The sequence below is a fragment of the Nicotiana sylvestris genome, chromosome 11 (genome assembly GCF_000393655.2).
Source record: "Nicotiana sylvestris chromosome 11, ASM39365v2, whole genome shotgun sequence".
Classification (NCBI taxonomy): Eukaryota; Viridiplantae; Streptophyta; class Magnoliopsida; order Solanales; family Solanaceae; genus Nicotiana; species Nicotiana sylvestris.
In genome coordinates this window covers 14,146,363-14,168,522 of record NC_091067.1, presented here as the reverse complement: position 1 = coordinate 14,168,522, position 22,160 = coordinate 14,146,363, and the positions used below count along the sequence as shown (strand labels likewise).

At 34.6% G+C, this 22,160-nt stretch overlaps 3 protein-coding genes and 1 non-coding gene across 4 annotated transcripts; 2 read left to right on the top strand and 2 right to left on the bottom strand.

Annotated features, from left to right (window-relative positions):
- Nucleotides 1-639: 639 nt before the first annotated feature.
- Nucleotides 640-2,784, bottom strand: LOC104219605 (probable E3 ubiquitin-protein ligase RHY1A). Its single transcript, XM_009770302.2, has 3 exons — nt 2,351-2,784; nt 1,671-1,786; nt 640-1,127 (listed from the first exon to the last, which is right to left on the bottom strand). The coding sequence occupies exons 1-3, from the start codon at nt 2,516-2,518 to the stop codon at nt 806-808; spliced, it is 606 nt and encodes a 201-aa protein (XP_009768604.1). The 5' UTR covers nt 2,519-2,784; the 3' UTR covers nt 640-805.
- Nucleotides 2,785-10,739: 7,955 nt separating this feature from the next.
- LOC138882518 (U2 spliceosomal RNA) lies at nt 10,740-10,937 on the top strand. The gene has a single exon (XR_011404114.1). It is a non-coding gene; the product is annotated as a U2 spliceosomal RNA (small nuclear RNA).
- A 2,094-nt stretch (nt 10,938-13,031) lies between these two features.
- On the top strand, nt 13,032-15,887 carry LOC138880759 (uncharacterized). The gene is made up of 5 exons (XM_070160932.1): nt 13,032-13,377; nt 13,550-13,754; nt 13,904-14,454; nt 14,630-15,240; nt 15,444-15,887. The coding sequence occupies exons 1-5, from the start codon at nt 13,032-13,034 to the stop codon at nt 15,885-15,887; spliced, it is 2,157 nt and encodes a 718-aa protein (XP_070017033.1).
- A 686-nt stretch (nt 15,888-16,573) lies between these two features.
- Nucleotides 16,574-19,450, bottom strand: LOC138880758 (uncharacterized). Its single transcript, XM_070160931.1, has 8 exons — nt 19,361-19,450; nt 19,173-19,278; nt 19,004-19,084; nt 18,807-18,887; nt 18,346-18,760; nt 18,113-18,239; nt 16,906-17,444; nt 16,574-16,820 (listed from the first exon to the last, which is right to left on the bottom strand). Exons 1-8 carry the CDS (start codon nt 19,400-19,402, stop codon nt 16,574-16,576), a joined length of 1,638 nt encoding a protein of 545 aa, XP_070017032.1. The 5' UTR covers nt 19,403-19,450.
- Between the last annotated feature and the right edge of the window lie 2,710 nt (nt 19,451-22,160).

Sequence of the window (22,160 nt, the reverse complement as noted above, 5' to 3'; positions counted from 1 at the left end):
TAATAGATATTTAATGAAATAATTGAGATACATACAAATTGAGCAAACATCATCACTAAAAAAGGGAGAACTAAACAAACATAACCCCACCCTCCCACCCCTCACCCGTGGCTCTCCCAAATCCCAATCCACCAAGGCACCAACGCGTGGCGGAGCTAGGGAGCGCCAAAGTCTATTTGAACTCTCTTCGTCAGAAAATTATATCGTTTATATAAGATATACAAAATATTTATGTATGTATACATATGGGATTTGAATTTTCTTGGCTTCTCCGCATGTTTAAATGTTTACTTTATTTTTGAATCTCTTAGTGGAAATTCTGGCTTTGTCACTGCCGCCAACTATTACATTCCAGTGGAGGATAGGGGGAAGGCTGACTAAAAAGTTTGTGTTGGTAGTTGCTTGTGAATTTATGAACTAAAGTGATGTGTGGCCTTGGCAACTTCCTTGATTTTTTTCTCTCTATATTTTTGGCAAATGAACTAGTTTTCCTTTATTTGAAGAAATTACTTAGTAGGGATGGTACTCATGGTTGAGAATTTTAATCACAACTCACAATTTTTTATACGGAAACAATCTCATTACCTTTACAAGATAGGAGTAAACTTGTGTGTATAGTGTCCTGTCAAGACCTTGTGAGACCATAATGAGTATGTTGTTGTAATAATTTTTTCCCACATACATGATTTCTTGAAAAACCAAATAGTCTATAGGCTTAATTACAAGAAACCTATTGTCTATTTGTACATTTCTTGGGCACATATACAAGGTGAAAGAGACAGATGCAATTTCTCATTTCTCCAAATTATGGAGTAGTACTAGTCAAAATTGCCATTCTACAACATGGACAATGTGCATTAGACTCTAGCCATGGCACCAAACACTTAGAATGGAATTTGTGGGCACATTGCAATTGCATTAGGTTATCACCAATCTTAAATTGGTCCAAGCAAATAGCACATTCATCTTGTTCTGAAGATTTCCAAATCATCTTTGCCCAATTGAACTTCTTTGATCCACTCTTCTTTAGTCCAGAAAACACTTCTTGTTGCAATTTATCCACACCCAACTTTGGCCTATTCTCCACCATTCCATGCCTTTGGTTTTGTTGTCCATTATTGACACTCCTGAATTTAATAACACAGAAAGAAAAACACAATCAGTGAGATGAGAATAAAGTGTCAAACATATGGTTGGAATTGCAAGTTAGAACTAATATAGTTTTCCTAAAAGATTTAAGGTATATATACTGACAGAAATTTATTTTAAATTATTAGTGTAATTAATCTGTTATTTTGGTTTCGATCTTCTTTTTATCTTGTTATTCCTCCTACTTGTCGTTCCGTTACTTCTTTTTCATCCTTTCTTAAGCCAAGGGTCTACCAGAAACAACCTCCCTGTCTTTCTATGGTAGAGGTAAGACTGCGTACATCTTACCTTCCCCATACCTCACTTGTAGGAACTCACGAGGTTTGTTGCCGTGTAGTTTAATATGTGATGGCAGGTTAGTACATTTTTACCATGTTAGCCATTAATATTTATCACAGAGATATACTTGTAATTGCCTCATAAATAATCTAATTGCATAAACACTTTTTACACCTTCATATAACTTTAAAACTCTTTGTTAACATGAGCCTATATCAAGAAAGGAGAAGTGAGCTTTTCACCTCTTATTTTTTGATTTCCATTGGGCACTAAGCCTCTCATCCAACCTTTGCCTGGCTTCTCTGGCAGCTTCACCTAGTTTCTCATCTTGGTATGCTTGGCTTGTTGCGCCCCTTTGCTGTTAATTCAATTATGCAAAGAAAAAACACAAGAATTAGTGCCTATTATAGTAACAATTAAGCTTCAATCACTAGTAAATTTGAATTTATGAATCCTAATTGTCTGTGTCGCTTCATTTAAATTTATTCTACTCTTATATTAATATGTGGACTATCTACATCATACCTTTTAATTACGGACTTTTCTCCAATCCTGCATGAACGCGAGATGCTTCATATGACAGAACGTCCTTTTTTCACTCTTATATCATTATCATGTCATTACATCCAGAAAAAAATCCTAATAATGGTAGATGAAAATTTAAAGGGCAGCCCGATGTTAAGGAATATTGCGTTCACGCATGGTCTAGGGAATGGCCGCACCCCCAAAGGGTGTGATGGGTGCGATGTAGACAGCCTAACCTAATGCAAACATTAATGGTTGCTTCCGCGTTTCGAATATGTGACCTATAGGTCACACGAAGATAATTTTACTATTGCTCCAAAGTTCCTTCTGACGGGTGAAAATTTGCCTATGCAAAATTAATATACAAAACAAAAATGGAGGGAGTATTAGTATATACCTTAGAAGAGCTTGAGTTGAGAGGGTATTCATGGCTACTAGTGTAGAGACAAAAAGAAGACCTTCTTGTGGATGAAAAGCCAAAGGTATGAGAAGAATCTAACCATCCACTACTTTGATGAAACCTCCTTCTTCTAGCACATTCAACCCCAGGAAGCATGCCTGCCATTTGTATACACAAAACTCAAGAGGAAAGGGAGAAGGAAACAATTGTGAAAAACCAAAATCTACAACTATATAGTCCTAATTAATTAAGTAGTATATTCAATTTTTCAAGAAAAAATGAAGGAGAACGAGGCAATCATTTATCTCCCCATAGATTCTGTATAAATTAGCAAGAGTTAGTTTCCTTCCTTATTAGTAACTTAAAAACTTGTGTCAATGTTATGTTTTTGTTGTTTTATAATGATAGAAAAGACCACTCCCGAATGCAGAAGTTTCTTTGAAAGTGAGACTTTTAATTTATTAATTTGAGTCTTCAAAAAAGTGGGCCAAAAATGAAAGTTTTGGACTAAAGTTATTAGGCATACGGAAGAGGGTCCCTACCAGTAATTTCATTCATTTTTTGATAAGCTCTCATTTTCAGCTTCACTTTCCTATTTTCATCTGTCTTTCGCTTAAACAGAAGGTGATCCTTGTACCCAAGGGTAAAGTTGTTTTCGTGTAATTTTTATGTCATGGCTTCGAACCGTGGAATCAGCCACTAATGCTTGCATTAGGGTAAACTGCCTACATCACACCTCTTGCGTTCGACCTTTAACCTGATCTTGCGTGAATGCTAGAGGCGGAGCCAAAATTTGAAACTTATGGGTTTAGTATTCTAATTATTTTAAGTTATTGGATTCTAAATTAATAATTTGTCCATAATTCAATAATTTTTTAAGACAAATATATAGTTTGAATAAAATTACTAGGTTCAGTCGAACCCGTATCCAAAAGGCTAATTCTACATATAATGAAAGCGAAATACTTTCTGCACTATGCTGCACTTTTTTTACTTTAGGAAGGGCATGACCTTTTCTTTTTCTCTCTTTTTATAAAAAAAATTCCCCTTGCACTCTTCTTTTTCTTATAAATTTGACAAACAATCTAGATTATATTAGATAAAGGGTAAAAGAAAAAAAAACATATAAATGTAACAATTCTATCATTAAACTATCCGTTGGAAATTGGGAGAGGATAAACACTCATGATAGCTAAGCATTTATAAGGGATTTTTCTAACATACATATATACCTAGTCTTTTATATAACAACAACAAAAGACTTAGTAATTTCCCACAAGTGAAGTCTAGAGAGGGTAAGATGTAAGTAGCCTTACCCCTACATCTGGAAGGGTATAGATGCTGTTTCCGATAGATCCTCGACTAGAGAACGATTGAAAAAGAAAAGATAATTACAACAAGTAAGAATAAAAGCAAGATGAAATAAGATTGAATCCAAGAATGCAGTCAAACTCTATATAGTAATAGCCATCTATGGATAAAATATATCATACTAACACTAATGCTAGTGAACTGAGTAAGACAAAGAAAAATGCTCGACTACCTACGAACCTTCTACCCTAATCTTTGACCTCCACACCCTTCTCCCTAGGGTCATGCCCTCGATCAGCTCCAGTTGCGCCATGTCCCGCCTAATAACCTCTCCCCAAGACTTCTTAGGCCTACCTCTATCCCTCCTGCTACCCACCGAGGCTAACCAATCGCACCTTCTAAATGGGGATTCTATACTTATCCTCTTAATATGCCAGAATCATCTCAACCTCGCCTCTCGCATCTTATCCTCCACAGGAGCCACTCCCATCTTTTCCCGAATAACTTCATTCCCAATCTTATCCAACCGGGTATTCCAACACATCCACCTCAACATCCTTATCTCAGCTACTTTTAGCTTCTGGGTATGAGAGTTCTTGACCGGCCAACACTCTGCTCCATACAACATAGTCGGTCTAACTACAACCTTGTAGAACTTACCTTTAAGTCTCAGCGGTACATTCTTATCACAGAAGACACCGGAAGCGAACCTCTGCTTCATCCATCCTGCTTTGATACAGTGGGTGACATCTTCATCAATCTCTCCATTACCTAGTCTTATAGATCCAAGATACTTGAAACTACCTCTCTTGGGGATGACTTGCGTATCAAGCCTCACATCCATATCCCTTTCTGGGTACCGTTGCTAAACTTGTACTCTAAGGATTTCGTCTTGGTCCTGCTTAACTTCAAACCCTTAAACTCTAGGGTCTGCCTCCAAACAGCCTCTCATTAACATCACCCCGTATCTAGTCAATTAAGAATATATTATCAACAAATAACATACACCATGACACCTTTGCTTGAATGTGTCTCGTCAATGCATCCATCACCAAGGAAAATAGGAATAGACTAAGAGCTGATCTCTGGTGCAACCCCATCATAACCGGATAGTGTTCTGAGTCTTCTCCCGCTGCCCTAGCCCGAGTCTTAGCTTCATCATACATGTCCTTAATCACCCTACTGTAGGCTACTGGGACCCTTTTAGCCTCCAAGCATCGCTAGAGCACCTCTCTCGGGACTTTGTCATATGCTTTCTCTAGGTCAATGAATACCATGTGCAAGTCCTTCTTCATCTCCCTATACCGCTCTACCAATCTCCTCACAATGTGAATGGCCTCCATAGTCAAACGCCCCGGCATAAAACCGAACTGGTTCTCATAAATAGACACATTATTCCTCACCCTCACTTCAACCACCCTCTCTCAAACATTCATAGTATGGGCAGCTTAATCCCCCTATAATTATTGCAGCTTTGGATATCACCCACAAGTATTTCATCTGGCCCGATAGCTCTACCCCTGTGCATCTTACGCATAACCCCCTCGGCCTCTTGCCTGTATAGATTTTTGTCCCCTCCTTTGGCCCTAAGCTCTTTATACAAATGCACAGATGCCGCAGTCTTAGCCACAATAACTGCTAACTACGCCTCCTTCTTAGCCCTCTTAAACCCTTCCATGTTCATCCTCTTCGCCTCATCATCCATGCTCTCTATAAGTGTACGCCATTTCCTTGGTGTCCACTTTCTCTTGTACCTCCTCATCTACCACCAGTCACCTTTGTGGCCGCTAGAGAAACCTTTCGAGACCCCTAACACTTCTCTCATAGCTACTCTAATACACTCCGCTGTCGTGGTCCACATACAGCTTGCGTCCCCACTCCTCCTCCATGCTCCCATAGCCAACAACTCCCCCCCAACTCATGCGCTTTGTCACTAGTCAAAGCACCCCATATTATCCTGGGTTGACCACACACGAACCTCTTCCTCACGATCACTAAGTCCATCATCATTAATCTATGCTGATTCGTGAGGTTCTCGCTTGGTATAACCTTGCAATCCATGCACAGACTCCTATCGCACTTCTGGAGGAGTGGATAATCAATTTGAGTCTTGGCCAACGAACTCAGAAATGTAGCCAAGTGCTTCTCCCTTTTCGGAAAATACAAGTTGGCGATCACCAAATCAAGGGCTTTAGCACAGTCTAACAACGAAGTACCTCCTCCGTTCCTAACTCCAAAGCCAAAGCCGCCATGCACGTCGTCATACCCCTAGATATCGCCCCAATGTGACCATTGAAGTCCCCTCTTATGAGTAACTTCTCGGTGAGCGGAATGCCACGTACCTACCCGTCAAATTCTTCCCATAAGCACATCTTAATCTCCTCATCCAAACCCACTTGAGGAGCGTAAGAACTAATCACATTTAAAGTAGATCCTCCCACAACCAGCTTAATATCCATCAGCCTGTCGTTCACCCTCCTAACTTTTACCACTAGCTCCCTAAGATCCTTCCAACCAAGATACTTACCCCATTCTTACTCATCTCGCATGCTGATACCCACAATTTAAACCCATCAGCATCTCGAGCCTTCGAATCCACCCATCTAGTCTCCTGGACACAAGCTATGTTGATCTTCCTCTTCTGGAAGATCTTCGCTAACTCTATAGACTTTCTCATCTTTTATATGTATCATAATATAATTTTAGATTTTTATTGTACATTCGTACAATTATTTCTCCATTTATGAGTTAAGTAACTTCATGTACTCCAGATGAAATTGGTTATGTGTACACTATACTGTGATATTACTATATTTTATTTATAGACGATCTAATCTAATAATCATTTCAGGTGCGTTTGATGTGTTGTAAGTTATTTTCAAAAAAATCATTCTCCATTACTTCTCTAACTTATAGGCCGTTTGGCCAAGCTTCTAAAATCAGCTTTTTTGAAAAATACATTTCTCAAAAATACTTTAAAAAAAAGTGTTTTTGGTGAGAAGTAATTTGTGTTTGGCTAATTAATTAGAAAAACACTTTTGAGCAGTAATTAGTGTTTGACCAAGTTTTTGAAAACTGCTTCTAAGTGTATTTTTCTCAAAAGTGCTTCTCAGAAAAGTGCTTTTGGAGAGAAGCTACTTTTTTCTTCTTCTCCAAAACTGCTTCTACTTCTCCTCAAAAGCAGTTTTTTTCCTTCCAAAAGCTTGGTAAAACACCTCAATTTCTTGCCAAAAGTGCTTTTGCCTTGATATCATTCATTTTTAATCGTTCTTGTATTTTAATTATGTTTTTTTACCTATAAGCCATGTGTTCAAGCTGTGAAAACAGTCACTAATACTTATATTAGAATAGACTATCTAGATCACATTTTTTGAAGTGCGATCCTTTTCTATATCTTACGTGAACGCGAGATACTTTGTACACTAGGTTGCATTTTTATGGGTTTTAGACTGAAAAATTACATCATCTTTTGTGTTTCCTTTCTTGTAGCTTAACAAACTTACCAGACAAGAAGTGGCTAGACAAAGCGAGACACTTGACTAACCTAACGACCAAACATTATCATCGACCAACTGTACACATGATGAATAGACATGTGTTGTGTCGTTGAGTAATTAAAATATGAACAAGGAAAAATATAACAAAGAAAATCTCATTAAAAAGTTTTTCAAATTAGACCCATTACTTTTAATGAATATTATGCGACATGAATTTGAATTAAAATAACCTCTCTATTCCAGGGTCGGGGTAAGGTCTGCGTACACACTACCCTCACCAGGCCTCACTAAATGAAATTATACTGGATTGTTGTTGTTTATAATATTCATTAAAAGAAAAATATTTCCTACTTAAAAGGTTTTTTGTTCTTAAATATCCGAGCTCTGATTATGTATTATGGATTCTATTTAAATTTGGTCAGTCATTTCATAGTAAACCACTTATTTTGTATGACCAAATTTTCGTATGAAAAATTGGTCAATGGTCATTTATTTACTTATAAACTTATAGTCTAGGCCTGTCTTCATTATTCTAATCGGTATGATCAAAGTTGAGATTACGTAATAAAAGATACTATATTTAAATAAAAGAGCTGCTCTGTCAAAATCTAATAAAATATAAAGGCTGTCAATCAAGAAAATAAAAATTGGAGAAAAGGATATGCTATAACCTTTTAGAAAGATTTAAAGTATATGAAACCTTTTCTCTTTAATAAAACAAAAAAAAAAATTAACCAAAAAAAAAAAAGCAAATTATTAAAGGGGTTAGGTAATTTAGGTGATGGTTTGCAGAAAAAATAGGTTGTTTTATTCTTTTGTAGGAAGGTGAGATTGGTTTTAACGATTGATTAGAAAGAAAAAGTTGGCAAAATTCCTAATTCAGTTTGTAATATTTCGTTTCTCATACTTAAATGGGATTTGAATTTTATCTCTCCTGTTTTTTCCCTATTACATTGGAGATTTTTTTTTAAAAAAAAAAAAAAAAGAGTAAGGAGGAAAACTCAATTAAGAGCCCGTTTGGCTTAGCTGATTTAAGCAGCTGATAAGCATTAGGTGCTGAAAAGCACTTTTAAGTGCTGAAGCTGATTTAAAAAATAAGCAGTTATGTGTTTGGATAAAAGTGCTGAAATTAATAATAAGCAGCTGAAGAACTGGGTATACGAAGAGTTTTGTTTAAAAAGAATTATTTTAGGGTTAGAATAGTAAATATTTTGGTCAAACCTAAAGTGCTTATAAGCTTAAATTTGATAAGTTGGGGGAGACCAACTTTATGGCTTTTGACTTATAAGCACTTTTAATTTTACCAAACGCGTAGATAAGCTAAAAAGTGCTTATAAGCCAGTTTGACCAGCTTATAAGCTTAGTCAAACACCCTCTAAGGATTGCGCGGAATATTCAATTTATGTCGAAGCATCTTTTACAAAACTTGAATTTCTAGCTGTGGCATGCACAACCTTCTTTTTGAAGTCGATTTACATATTAGCAAAAAAAAAAAGAAAAAAAAAGTCGATTACCTTACGATAAATAAATTAGGACAAAAGAAAGAGGATTATGTGATTCTATAGAAAATAAATTCAACGGAAATAATTATTGACATACGGTTTGAGCAGTTTTTTTCTCCTCATTTTTTTTCTTCTTACTCGTGTAGTTTATTATTCTGACAGATTTTGCTCTATAGTTAATGGCTGAGAAAATCAAAACTTACAAATTATTTCGAGACATTGTTCCCTAGTTAACTTACTTTATTTCTTTTAAAAAAAATATAATTAATTAATCTCCCTATAAGTTAGAATAATTGATTCTAAAGGACCTCAATAATTGTTGTTTATGCAATTGTGAGCTGTATATTCTTACAAATTTGATGTGGGGCTCATGAATATAATGGTGTCAAATCATAATGCAATTGACATAGATTTGTACACTCAAGATAATGAAAAGGCTAAAAGATATCGTCAGCTATATTTGTACTATTAGGAACTTGAAATAAGATTAATTAAATGGAAAATCTGTTCTTTTTACTTTTTTTTTTTATTTCATGATTTTCGTGACAAAGAATGAAAAAAAATGGAGTAGAGCTGGTATCAGACATTTTAGCGGTGGCGGATATATTATAGAGTTAATGAGTTCAACCGAACTCAATATTTTTGACATAATATATATATATATATATATATATATATAAGTGAAAAATTATTTAAAAAATATTAAATTTTGAACTTATAATTTCGAAAGTATGATTGATTCATTGGTACGAACATAAAGATCGAACACATCAAATTTGAATGATCTTACCATATTGTCCAATAACTATCGCACTTTAAAAATAGTACTATTTGAATATCATGCCCTTTTATAATTTACAATTAAGAATGATATTTTTAGATCTCTTATGTGTAAAAGATGAATCTCTTATATATAAAAATAAATTTCTCATATATATAAAAAAATAGAGATAGGGTCAAAATTAAAAACAAATTTCTAAAGTGTCACACCAATAAAAATAGTACTGTCGCAAATTAATGCGCTTGCATAAAGTGCATATCGCATTTTCAGTCCTTACGTTAACTATTATGATTTTCAGAAAAATTAACAAAATCTTTGCTTTTCTCTTTTTAATCTTCTTATCTTTACTTTTCTTTATCCATGAAAGTAGTGATATGGAAACATAAAGAGCTAGATGTAAAGTTCATCCATAAATAAATTAGGACAATAAGAAAAGAAGAAAAATCAATAAGAACATTAGTTCATCTTCATTATTTGTCATTCTGACGTACGAGAAAATTTATTGCATACACTAATTTATCAGCATCCGGTATTGTTCATACACCATTTATCACATATTATCAGGGGCGGACCCACATTGTTTCAAGCAGGTTCAATTGAACCCGCTTCGCTAAGAAATTACACTATGTATATTGCTAAATTATACTTGAAACAGTAAAACGTATAGAATTAAAAGTGAAATTCACTTTCTATTTCACTTTATTTTTATCTTGAAATCAATAAATATTATTCTACAATTTTACCTACTTCAAAACTTAATCTATCTACAAAGTGAATTTTGATTGTTTCGGTCTTAAATTTTGATAAAACATGAAGTATGTTTGTTTAAATTATTTAAGAAAAAAAAAGTGATCAAACCCTACGTGTTTTACCCGACTTTACTTATATGAATAGCCACCGCCATCTTTTAATGAACCCACTTATATAAAATTCCGGGTCTGTCGCTGCATGCCATACTTAAATGATATGTATTCTTACTTTATTTTTTACTGTTACACTTAAATTACTTAGCTTGGCATAAATATCTGGGGTAAGTATTTACCATGGTTGGTAGAACAGACTTTCAGAGCATAACTTTTTTCTTTCTGGCTGAAATTTCTCTTGTCCATTAAATCAACATGAAATTATAAGCTTTGCATAAGGTGAGAAGAATTAGTTGTTTCCTTTTTTCCCTGCAGGCAAGTAAAAAGCACATTACATAAAATTCTCCAGCCTAGAATCCCACATCGAAAGCTAACAAAAGCCAGAAAGGAGAGAACTAATATAAATGCTGACGGCCGTGCACGAGCTAAAGCATACCTTTCTCGGCCTTTTGGCTAAGATCAAGTGTAGTATCTGTTCTTATCAGTTTAATATCTGATATGTGAGTCATTGACTCACACGATATTAACTTAATTTTTTTAGGGGGAGGGTTCATTAAGGTAGCTTGCTACCTGGACACCTTCGTGTGTCGTTTTGGTGTTGCACTACAACCAAAGCCTGGCGCACCCCACCAAATCTAATCCAAATTTTGCACGACCCTTGCCTTATATTTGCGTAATTAGTGTATTTGACATTATATTTCGATGATCTGACTTTTTAATTATTACTTCTCCAGGCAATGTTGATTATCCATTTTTATTTTTATAATACGTGTGCATCGCTAAAAAAATGAGAAAAATAAAAAGTAGAAAAAAAGGTATTGTAAGTGATAATTGATGCATGGGTGTCAAAGATCAATTCTAATAGTAAAAAATATGTACATAATGTCACACCCCTTTTCTAGCCCTTCAAATAATAATAGTATGTGTATGGGTCAAAAAGTTTTTTCAATTAAAGTGACAAAATTTGAATAGGGATTATTTTATTGTTCAGAGTCAAAAACTAAGTCCTTTTCATTGTAATCATAGACTAGTTTTCATCATTTTCATTTCAGTGTGCTTCTACAGCTTTATTAGGACTAGTCTTGTAATGTTGGTTTATTTTTTTTAAGCATTATTAAGGGGGACCAAACAATCAAACATTTCAATCAGCATTTTCTGGTGTCTCTCCCCCTCGACACCACATCATTGTAATCATCATTTTCAGTCATCAATAAAATCATCATCAGCATTCAAAACCCAATTCTCTCTCAGCTTCCGCAATTGCTCACGACATTGGTTTTCCCGCACGGCACTGACAATCTAGTCTAGCGTGCGGCGAGGACCTCATTGGCGGACAGCAACCGCACTGACATCGGTTGCTTAGCCTTACGTTGCCCTTCCAAAGATCATCAGGAAGGCGTTGCGTAACAGTTGGTATCAGAGCCTAGGCTCGACATCGGACGAGGGAAAACATTTGCCATCATCACCATTTCTGACCATGGTGAATCATGGGGAGCGTCTAGGCATTCCCCGAGTCCCGTGGTTCTAGCACGATCGCTTTATTGACTTTAACTTGGCTTGAATTAATTTTGGACAAACTGTGATTTATATTATTTTCATGTTTTACCTATCCTCTTTTATCTCTTGATTATTAGAAAAAATTAAAGAATATTTTTGAATAATAAGATGTCATAACCACACTACGCAAGCGAATGCGTGATCAACGAAATTTATTATTTAGTCATAACGGCGCTACGCAAGCGAATCCGCAGTCATGACAGACGATTGTTAGCACGTCATTTACTTTTGAAAAATTACTGCAATTGTGTTGGAGGAAACATTAACCCTCTTTTTTTAGAAAATTTATTAAATATCACTACCACGCTACGCAAGCGAATCCGTGATTATGACAAAAGATTTATAAATTAATTAAAACTATTGAATATGACATGAAATTTGGTGAATTAACTTATTAAAAGTTAAGCGTCATGCTACACAAGTGAGTCCGTGAAGTTAAAGCGCACCTACTATTTGCCTAACGTTTAAATTAATTAAAGGGAAACTAGTTAATTAAAATAGTAGAAAAATCTGATATTATTATTATTATTATTTCGAGCTTTATAGTTGGAAAAAATTATGCAAATAAATGTTGGACCAACTTTATCTATTTTAAAAGAAATGAGTCAACTTCTTGTTAAAAAAAAATGGGCCAGCTTGTATGTAGCTTTTAGGCTGCTGGAATTTATTATTAAAATGGGCCAAGAAATGAATTTCAATTGGCCCAATACTATATAGAAGAAGGGATTTTTACCTATCTATACCATATATCAAATCTTATTACCAAAAATGTTCATAATTTGTTATTTACCCATGTAGTCCACACTTTTACTACAAATTATATACCAATCCAAAAATAGGTAGATTTTGCCATTAAAAAAGCCCTAAAATGAAGGCACCAAATCTGATGTGATTCTGTCAAGGATTTTATTCGAATTTTGAAACTGAAGGAGATCTCTCTTCCTGATGAAGACACCAGTTGCGTAATTCTCTCCTTCCTCAACAGAAAGAGATCTCTGTTGATATCAGCTACAACAAAAAACGCAATCAAATTGTACAATTACTGAAGAGAGACTATATCTGTTCTTCGTCTCAAATTGTACAAAATTGCTCTTCGTCGATATCAGTACTCAAATTGTAGAAACTATATCTGTTCTTCGTCTTTTTTCCTATCAACTACACGAAATCATGTCAAAAATCCCAATAATGCTGAAATCGAATGGTAATTGGGATAACTATGGCAGATTTAGAGATTTTGAAGTTGATGCCATTGTGGTAGATGATAATGCAAACTACGGAATTCTCAGTTCTACAATTGCAGAACAATTATCGATTGATACATCGGATAAAATTATAGAAATCAAATACATTGTGAACGAGAATTGTCCTCCAATGGAGATTAGGAATGATATGGGGGTTCGTGCTTACATGGAAACCAAAAAGGAGAATAAAAACTTAGGTTCGTATCCTTTATGTATAAGCGTAAGAGATTTCAATATGGAATTGGCAATCAACAATGAAAGCACCAGTGCAGGTATGTTTGATTCGACATTGCAGAGAGTTATGGTGTTACTATGTTATCTACAATATTACTACAATTACCTACAATTAAACTACAAAGCTCACATAGTACTGAAAAGGATAAAGCAATGTTGCTTTCAAAATTATCTACATAGAAACTACATTTATGAATTTATTGTTTGCAGGTTCGTCTGGATCCCTAAACTTACTTGAATTTCCATCCTCACCAGCTATAGAGGAATATCAAAGTGAAATAATAACTGAATCTACGCAAACATATATTGAAGAAGGACAAGTTTATCAGGACAAGCAAACAGTAGCTGCTGCAATGAAGAATTATTCAGTGATGCACAAGTTCCAGTTCAGAGTAAAAAGATCTAGTCATAGAAGGTATGCAGTTATTTGTGGATAATATATCAGCAAAATCAGTGTATGATTGAAGATAGGTGGGTTTTATAAATTGTAGTTAAATTGTAGTCAGTTTGTAGTTAATTGTAGTTTTTTCATAAATTTGTGTAAATATTGTATTTCTTTTGTAGCTACTGGCTTATATGTGTTGCTGAAAGCTGTAAATGGCATTTCAAGGCAACGTCAATTAATGATTCGGCAATGTTCAAGATAAGAAGTTTCAGCCGTCAACACACATGCTGCCTAATGGACGAAACATTCATACAACGCAAACGTACTGCAGCAGTACTTGGTAGCATGGTCGTTCCAAAGTATTGTGATCCTAAGACTGTTTACACACCAAAGGACATACAAACTGACATGTTATCCGAACATGGACTGAACCTAAGCTACATGCAAGCATGGAGAGCAAAGGAAAAAGCTTTACAGTTTTTGAGAGGGAATCCGTGTGACTCCTACAACAAATTACCCAAATATTTTTATATTCTTGAGAAGAATTATCCTTGTTCTGTTGTTAAATTGAAGAAGGCAGCAGATGATTGCTTCTTATACGCATTTGTTGCTCTTTGTACATCAATAAATGGTTGGCAACATTGTAGGCCGGTAGTAGTGGTTGATGGAACATTCTTAAAGTCAGCTTACAGGGGGATTATGCTAACAGCAAGCACCATGGATGCAACAGGTAAATAATGAAATAATTTTGTACTTATTTTGTAGACAGTCTTTAAAATGCAGTTAAATTGTAGTTATGTTGTAGTTATTTTGTAGTTATATAAAAGAATGTAGTTAACATGTCTATATTTCTCAATATATATTGTAGTTGTTATTTAATCATATTTTATGTCTTAAAAATGTAGGTACTATTTTTCCCTTGGCATATGCTGTGGTTGATTCTGAAAACGACGCGTCTTGGAAGTGGTTCTTTGAGCAATTCAAGGAGGCATATGGTGAAAGACCTTCAATGTGTGTTGTTTCAGATAGGCATGAGAGTATACTGAAGGCAACATCAGTTGTCTATCCGGGATTGGCACACTACTCTTGCATGTGGCATATATGGACAAATATAAGGTCAAAATTCAAGAAGGGACATCTACAATTACATGAATTGTACTTTGCTACAGCACGGTCATACACTATGGATGAATTTAATGAAAGGATGTTGAAGATTGAAGAGGTAGACCTGCGTGTAAAGTCTTACCTATATGATATTGGCTATCATAGATGGTCAAGAGTACATGCAACGGTGAATAGAACTTTTACTATGACGTCAAACATTGCCGAGTCGTTGAATGCTGTAACAAAAGATGCAAGAGAGCTTCCAATATTTGATCTATTTGAGTATATGAGGACTCTTCTTGAACGTTGGACAAAAGAAAAGTTATCGAAGGCAAAGGGTACTTTCACATACCTTGGTCACAAATACAACAAAGAATTGGAAGACAACAGTACATTATCTCAGAAACTAAGGGTAAGATATTTTTTTTGGTGCAGTAGAATCAAAAAAGTACTAGCTGCAGTTTTTCCAGATTGTAGTTAAACTGTAGTCAAATTGTCGGTAATAATAGTTTGTAGATGAGCTGTAATATATTTGTTGCTGATTTGTAGGTAAATTGTTGATAATCCATTTTAATGATTGATGTATTATTATTTCTGTTTGGTCTTCAATTGTAGGTGAGGGCTTCAACAGATCATATACATACTGTGTTAGATGGTGTGAAGCGGTACATTGTGTGTCTAGAAAACAAGAAATGTAGCTGTGGACAATTCCAACTTGATGAACTTCCATGTGCGCATGCTTTGGCAGCATTAAGGCATAGGAATGAAACATACGAAAACTATTGCTCTCCGTATTACACAAGGAAGAGCCTTCTGCTTACCTATGAAATGCCAGTAAATCCTCTTCCTGATGAAGGCAAATGGGATGTGCCACAACATATTTTGGATGAGGTAGTAAAGCCACCGGCGGGAGATAAAAGGCAGCCAGGGAGACCTCACAAGGAAAGATATAAAACATTTGATGAAATAAAGTCAAAGAAATACAAGGTGTCATGTGGCAATTGTGGAGGTGAAGGGCATAACAAAAGAACTTGCAAGAATGCGCCGAAAAAGAAATGAATATCATGTAGTTAGAATAGTTATTCAAAATAAATGTTAGTGAGCTCAAATTATCGGATTTTCTTGTGTAATTGTTTAAGTTTTTGAAGATGAATAAGAAGTATAAACATCAATTTGTGTATCTGCACTATTTATGTTTTTATGTATTCTGTCAAGCATCTAAAGTTGTCTTTTTTTTATAGAATAGTTAAACTTTAATATTTACTGTATACAAAAAAACTGATATTAATAAAGAATGCATTCAACGTAAATTGTATCCAGATTGTAGTGAATATGTAGTTTAACTGTGTTAGAACTGTAGTCCTGTTATTCATATGTAGAGGAGTTGTAGTTAAAATGTAGTTTGACGTAGTTTAAATGTAGATAAATTGAATTTTTTTGATAAACCTTGTTGATAAAAGATGGCTAAATTATTTATATGATTCCTGTATTTATTTTATCTTTCTGCTGTGTAACAAATGACAGTTATATACAGATATTACTTGGCACTTGAAGGTATTTATAAAAATAACTTGAAGATTAAAGTCAAATTGTAAGACAAAGTTGTTGCTGTAAAAATGTAATCAGAGTACTCGAGTATAATGTAATCAACAAAAAGTGTTGTAGAAAACCAAAATGACATATTTCCTACATTGTTTTCCAATTCAACTACCAAATTTCACAGACCAAACTAGGAACACAATAGTCTATTTCTTCTTTCGTTGCACTCTAGTCCTCTCGTTTTTTGCCGGAGCACCCTTCCTCCTTGCTAGCCTGCCAGTAACCTCACTCTCACTGATTGACCCATCTTCTTGCTTCTTTGTTGCATAGTCCCACAGTAGAGCTCCATAGCGTCTACGGTGTTGGTCAATATCAGAAAGATCTTCCTTTGGGATTGCCAAATCTCCAAGGCTAACATACTCCGCAAATGCAGCCACAAATACACCACAATCGCTGCATAAGATGAGAATTTTTCATTATATAACAAATGATTAAAATAAAAAAATTAAACATATAGAAAGGGAGATTATTTTTTTACACTGAGCCTTCCTTTTGTTGTGGAATCTCAGCAACCATCCATTGTATGTCGAGAGGGTCCGTAACTGGTTTCTCGATGTATGCCTTTGTGCTCTTGAAGTTAATGTCTTTACGTTTACCATAGAAACCAGTGCATGACAAATACAGAGGGATAATGATTGAAAACTTGTCAACCAATGTCTCAACTGTTTTATGACGGTTTGCTCTCACCATGGAATCATAAACATAAAGTTGTCTGTCCTTTATGTCAAAAACTAGCAACAACCAATGGAAGTTCTCTACAAGGTTCACAGGTATGAGCACATAGTCAACAAGATCCCAGGCAACATTAGCAAGAATTCTGTACCCAAGAATATATTCTCCAACATCATCCTCGGGTTTAACAACCGAATACCTTTGTTCCGGTGGAGAACTTATGAACTTGTCATAGATTCTTTCAATCTTTGTCTTGAACAAGCAATCCGTGGTTGTGAACCTAGTATTATTGTTGGGGCCATATTTGCCTCTTTTTCGCAGATAATACATAATAACATCAATGTGCTGCCAAAATAGAATAAACATATACAATAAGGTACGGTGTAACCACACTTGTCTACAAGACAGCTACAGATTAACTACAATTTGAATTTATTAAAAACTCTAACAGATTGCTGCAAATTAGCTACACTATAACTACAGAAATATAACAGTTAGTCCAAGTACCTCACAAAATGTAATTTAATTGTAGTTTGTATGAACCATAGTGAACAAGTACTATATGTACAATTGACCCATCAGACTACAAAACAACTACACATTAACTATATTTATGCACTGTCTACATTTATTCACTATACAGAGGAACAAATGAAACATACCACCTAACTTAAGGTCCCAATAATCAGCAAGTTCAACCTACAGTTAATATTAATAGGCACAATCACAAGCTCTACAATATTACTACAAGGTAACTACAGTTGTGGTACACGGAGATTCCAAGTCAGTCAAAAGTACCAAAATTCCAGTTTGTACATACAATCATCATCACATATGATACATAAGGTCCATAAAAAGCAAAATTTCACAGCTGAGACATAAATATAGTAACATATATATGTTGTCTACAATATTACTACAATTACACATCATAGCTGAAAAATAAACTACAATTACACTACACAGCTGAAGACAAAACAGATATTGTGAATGATTATGTTCTTTATACTTACTGTGTTATTGATGACTTGTCCGGGGTGAGCAAGGTCATAAAACCAGTCCTTCTTATCAATCTTTTCACAACCAAAATCCAACCAAGGCTTGATTTGGTTATCCTTCTTGGAAAAGTAACATTTCCTCCTGTAATAACAAAAAAAGATGATCAAATACAAAAAATTGACAAAATGAATTACAATTTTAAAGTATAAAAATGGTGAACAGACAGTGTAAAATGAAGCATTCATACCTCCTAGATATTTTATCACTACGAATGTATAACCAGTTGGTGAACCTTTCTGTCAATTCAGGATCTACATTTTCACCTATGACACTTGTGAAGGGGTGCTTGAGATAAAAAAATTTAGGTCCAACAGATGTGCTGCCTCCAGAACTATACAAAGATGTGAAAGGTGATCGTGCATGTTTTCCCGGTTGCCTGGTTCTACCGGGATGAACAGGGGTTGATTCATCTCGTATGGGCTCGCCATACATGACCAACTGTGATAAGTTTTCTGGCAGCTCAAAGTCATCCAATGTCAAACCTTTGTTTTCAATGCCTTCAGGAACAACTTTTTTATCAATGCCTTCAGGAACAACTTCAGTCACAGTCACACCGTGAATTAGCGACTGTGGAACTTCACCTTCTGTAGATAAGTGTAGATCTATGTAGATATGAACAGTATTATGGAGTTATAGAGAATATATTACCTGCTTGTTGTGCCTCAGCTACTTCATCAATTACTGGTTCTTCCTCAATATTTCCTTGTAGATGTTCTGCTGAAACTTCAGCTTGAATGAATAATTGGGAATGAGAATTGTAGATATATGTAGGAATATGTAGTTAAGGTGTAAATTATTAAAATTTTGCATAAAAACCTTATTGTAATGAAGGAATGGTTCTGTACCTGCTTTATATGCCTCAGCTGCTTCTTGGAAGTCAGGATATAAGTCAACATGTGGTTGAAAATGTTCTGGAGAAATTGTAGCTGCAACACATAGTAAAAAAATGATTAGTATAATTAAATAATGCTGTCTTGAAATTTGTAGATATGTATGTAGGAATTTTGTAGATACCTGTATTGCTTGTGCTTCCATGCAGTTGATCACCAGCATTGAACTGGAATTGCTGGTTGTTCTCTCCTTGATGTTGGTAATTATTTTTTGTTGAACTACCAGCAAACTACAATTTTGGGGAATATTTGAGACTACTTTATTCATATGTCTTAATTAGTCTTAGTACAAAATTATATGTAAATTCTTACCTTTGACTCGTCCAAATCAAACCTCTTGTTTATCACATTCATAACACCCTTCAAAGATTGATCTATGAACTCTCGAAGGCTTGAGAGTTCCTCAAAAACAGCCTTCCTATAGGCATCTAACTTTCCATCAACCTAAAAATTAAATATATAATTAGTTGGTAATCTTATTCTAACTGCTACAGTTACACTACAATTCAACAAACTATAATTGTTATAGATTTATACCACAAATTAACTACAATGTATAACATACTATAATTGTTATGTAATGAAGTCAAAATGTAGCAAATTATGTCAATATATTGTAGTTATTCATAATACCTGCACAATCCCCTTTTCCAACTTCATGAGCTTGCTACTGACAGATTCAATGTCCTCTTGACAATCTGTATATTTGGGTTCAAATGATGGAGAAGCAGCAGTTGGAACATGTGATGGTTGAGCACCATGTTCATCTTCATATTGAATCTTGTCTGGCAGATTAAGCACTCCAAGCTCTTCTCCAGATTCAATCATGTTTGTGAACTGAATGATGAAAATAACAGTTAATTCAAGTGACAAAAAAATGTAGATTCAATGTAGTTATTATGAATGTAATTGTAGCATCATACAAAAGTGGAAAAAAATACCTTGATCCACTCAGGCTTGATCATCTTCTCTTCAATTGCAGTTAACCAAATCTGCCCCTTTGTAGCTGACCATCTTAAAATGCGAGGTATAGATTCAGAACATCTCGTAGCAAGCTCGGTGCTGACGGACGAGCAACACTCATATAGCCACACTTGCAAGGCTAATGAGCATCCCCGTATCAGATAAGAATGTACATGGGGATTAAGACGATGTCGGACAGATTCAATAACCTGCTTGAAGGATTTGATACCCCATGGGTATGACTCAAAATTACCAGACTCTATTAGAAAGAACATAAACTTGTCTATGAAAGTCACATGGTCTTTATCAGAAGGACAAACAAAAAATTCCAACATATAAAGAATGCACAACTTCACCGCATCCACATCGTTTGCCCATGCTTTATTAGTCACTACATTTTTCAAATGCCATTTCTCAACCCTTTCTTTGTTCGGAAAATATGTATTCATTAAAGGGCTAACATAGGTGGAAGTGTAACCATAGTCTGAAAACTTATTCACACAATTAAGACCAGTTATCAACCCAAATTCTCTCAAGGAAAAATTCAATTTTTCACCCTTAAATAGTACTGAAAAATATGAGTCAGTAGACTTTGTCAATTCATACTTCATCAGAAGATGAAGTGATTGGTTTTGCATACAGATTGTGGGGAGACCTAATAAGTAACCAAAACAAGTTTTTCTGAAAACCCTTAAAGCATTCGGAGAGAGTAAAGCTTGTATCTGGCTAGGTATGCTAGGATCACACAAACTGTGGAATCTAAGCACACCATAATCAACATTTTGTTGTGCAAAGTAAGGTCCATTCTGTAGAAAATATAAAATTAATGAACATTAGTAGTTTGCATAAAAAGGAAACAGTAATCTACATATAACTACATGACAAATACAAAATATAACTAGAAGAAGAATAGCCTACCCACACCTATAACTACAAAACAATAACAGAAGAACAATGCACGTGTAAACATTATCTACAGGATGTAACAGTTACTTCAAGTATGTCACATAAATGTAGATTAACTGTAGTTAGAATGAAGTTAAATATATGAGCTATACAGGCTACAATAAAAAATAACATATCTACAATTTAACCATCAGACTACACATCAACTACAAACTAACTACATTTATACACTGTCTAAGAGTCACAGTTCCAATTAAACTACAAAATTGAGACAAAGAATCTACAAAACAGTTACTTCAAGTATCTCACATAAATGTAGATTAACTGTAGTTAGAATGAAGTTAAATATATGAGCTATACAGGCTACAATAAAAAATATCATATCTACAATTTAACCATCAGACTACACATCAACTACAAACTAACTACATTTATACACTGTCTAAGAGTCACAGTTCCAATTAAACTACAAAATTGAGACAAAGAATCTACAAAATTAGGACAACACCACATTTTACCAAAATACACTTGAACAATCAAAGAAGAACAATGCACGTGTAAACATTATCTACAGAATGTAACAGTTACTTCAAGTAACTAGAAGAAGAATAGCCTACCCACACCTATAACTACAAAACAATAACAGAAGAACAATGCACGTGTAAACATTATCTACAGGATGTAACAGTTACTTCAAGTATGTCACATAAATGTAGATTAACTGTAGTTAGAATGAAGTTAAATATATGAGCTATACAGGCTACAATAAAAAATAACATATCTACAATTTAACCATCAGACTACACATCAACTACAAACTAACTACATTTATACACTGTCTAAGAGTCACAGTTCCAATTAAACTACAAAATTGAGACAAAGAATCTACAAAACAGTTACTTCAAGTATCTCACATAAATGTAGATTAACTGTAGTTAGAATGAAGTTAAATATATGAGCTATACAGGCTACAATAAAAAATATCATATCTACAATTTAACCATCAGACTACACATCAACTACAAACTAACTACATTTATACACTGTCTAAGAGTCACAGTTCCAATTAAACTACAAAATTGAGACAAAGAATCTACAAAATTAGGACAACACCACATTTTACCAAAATACACTTGAACAATCAAAGAAGAACAATGCACGTGTAAACATTATCTACAGAATGTAACAGTTACTTCTGAAGGCTAACTAGAAGAAGAATAGCCTACCCACACCTATAACTACA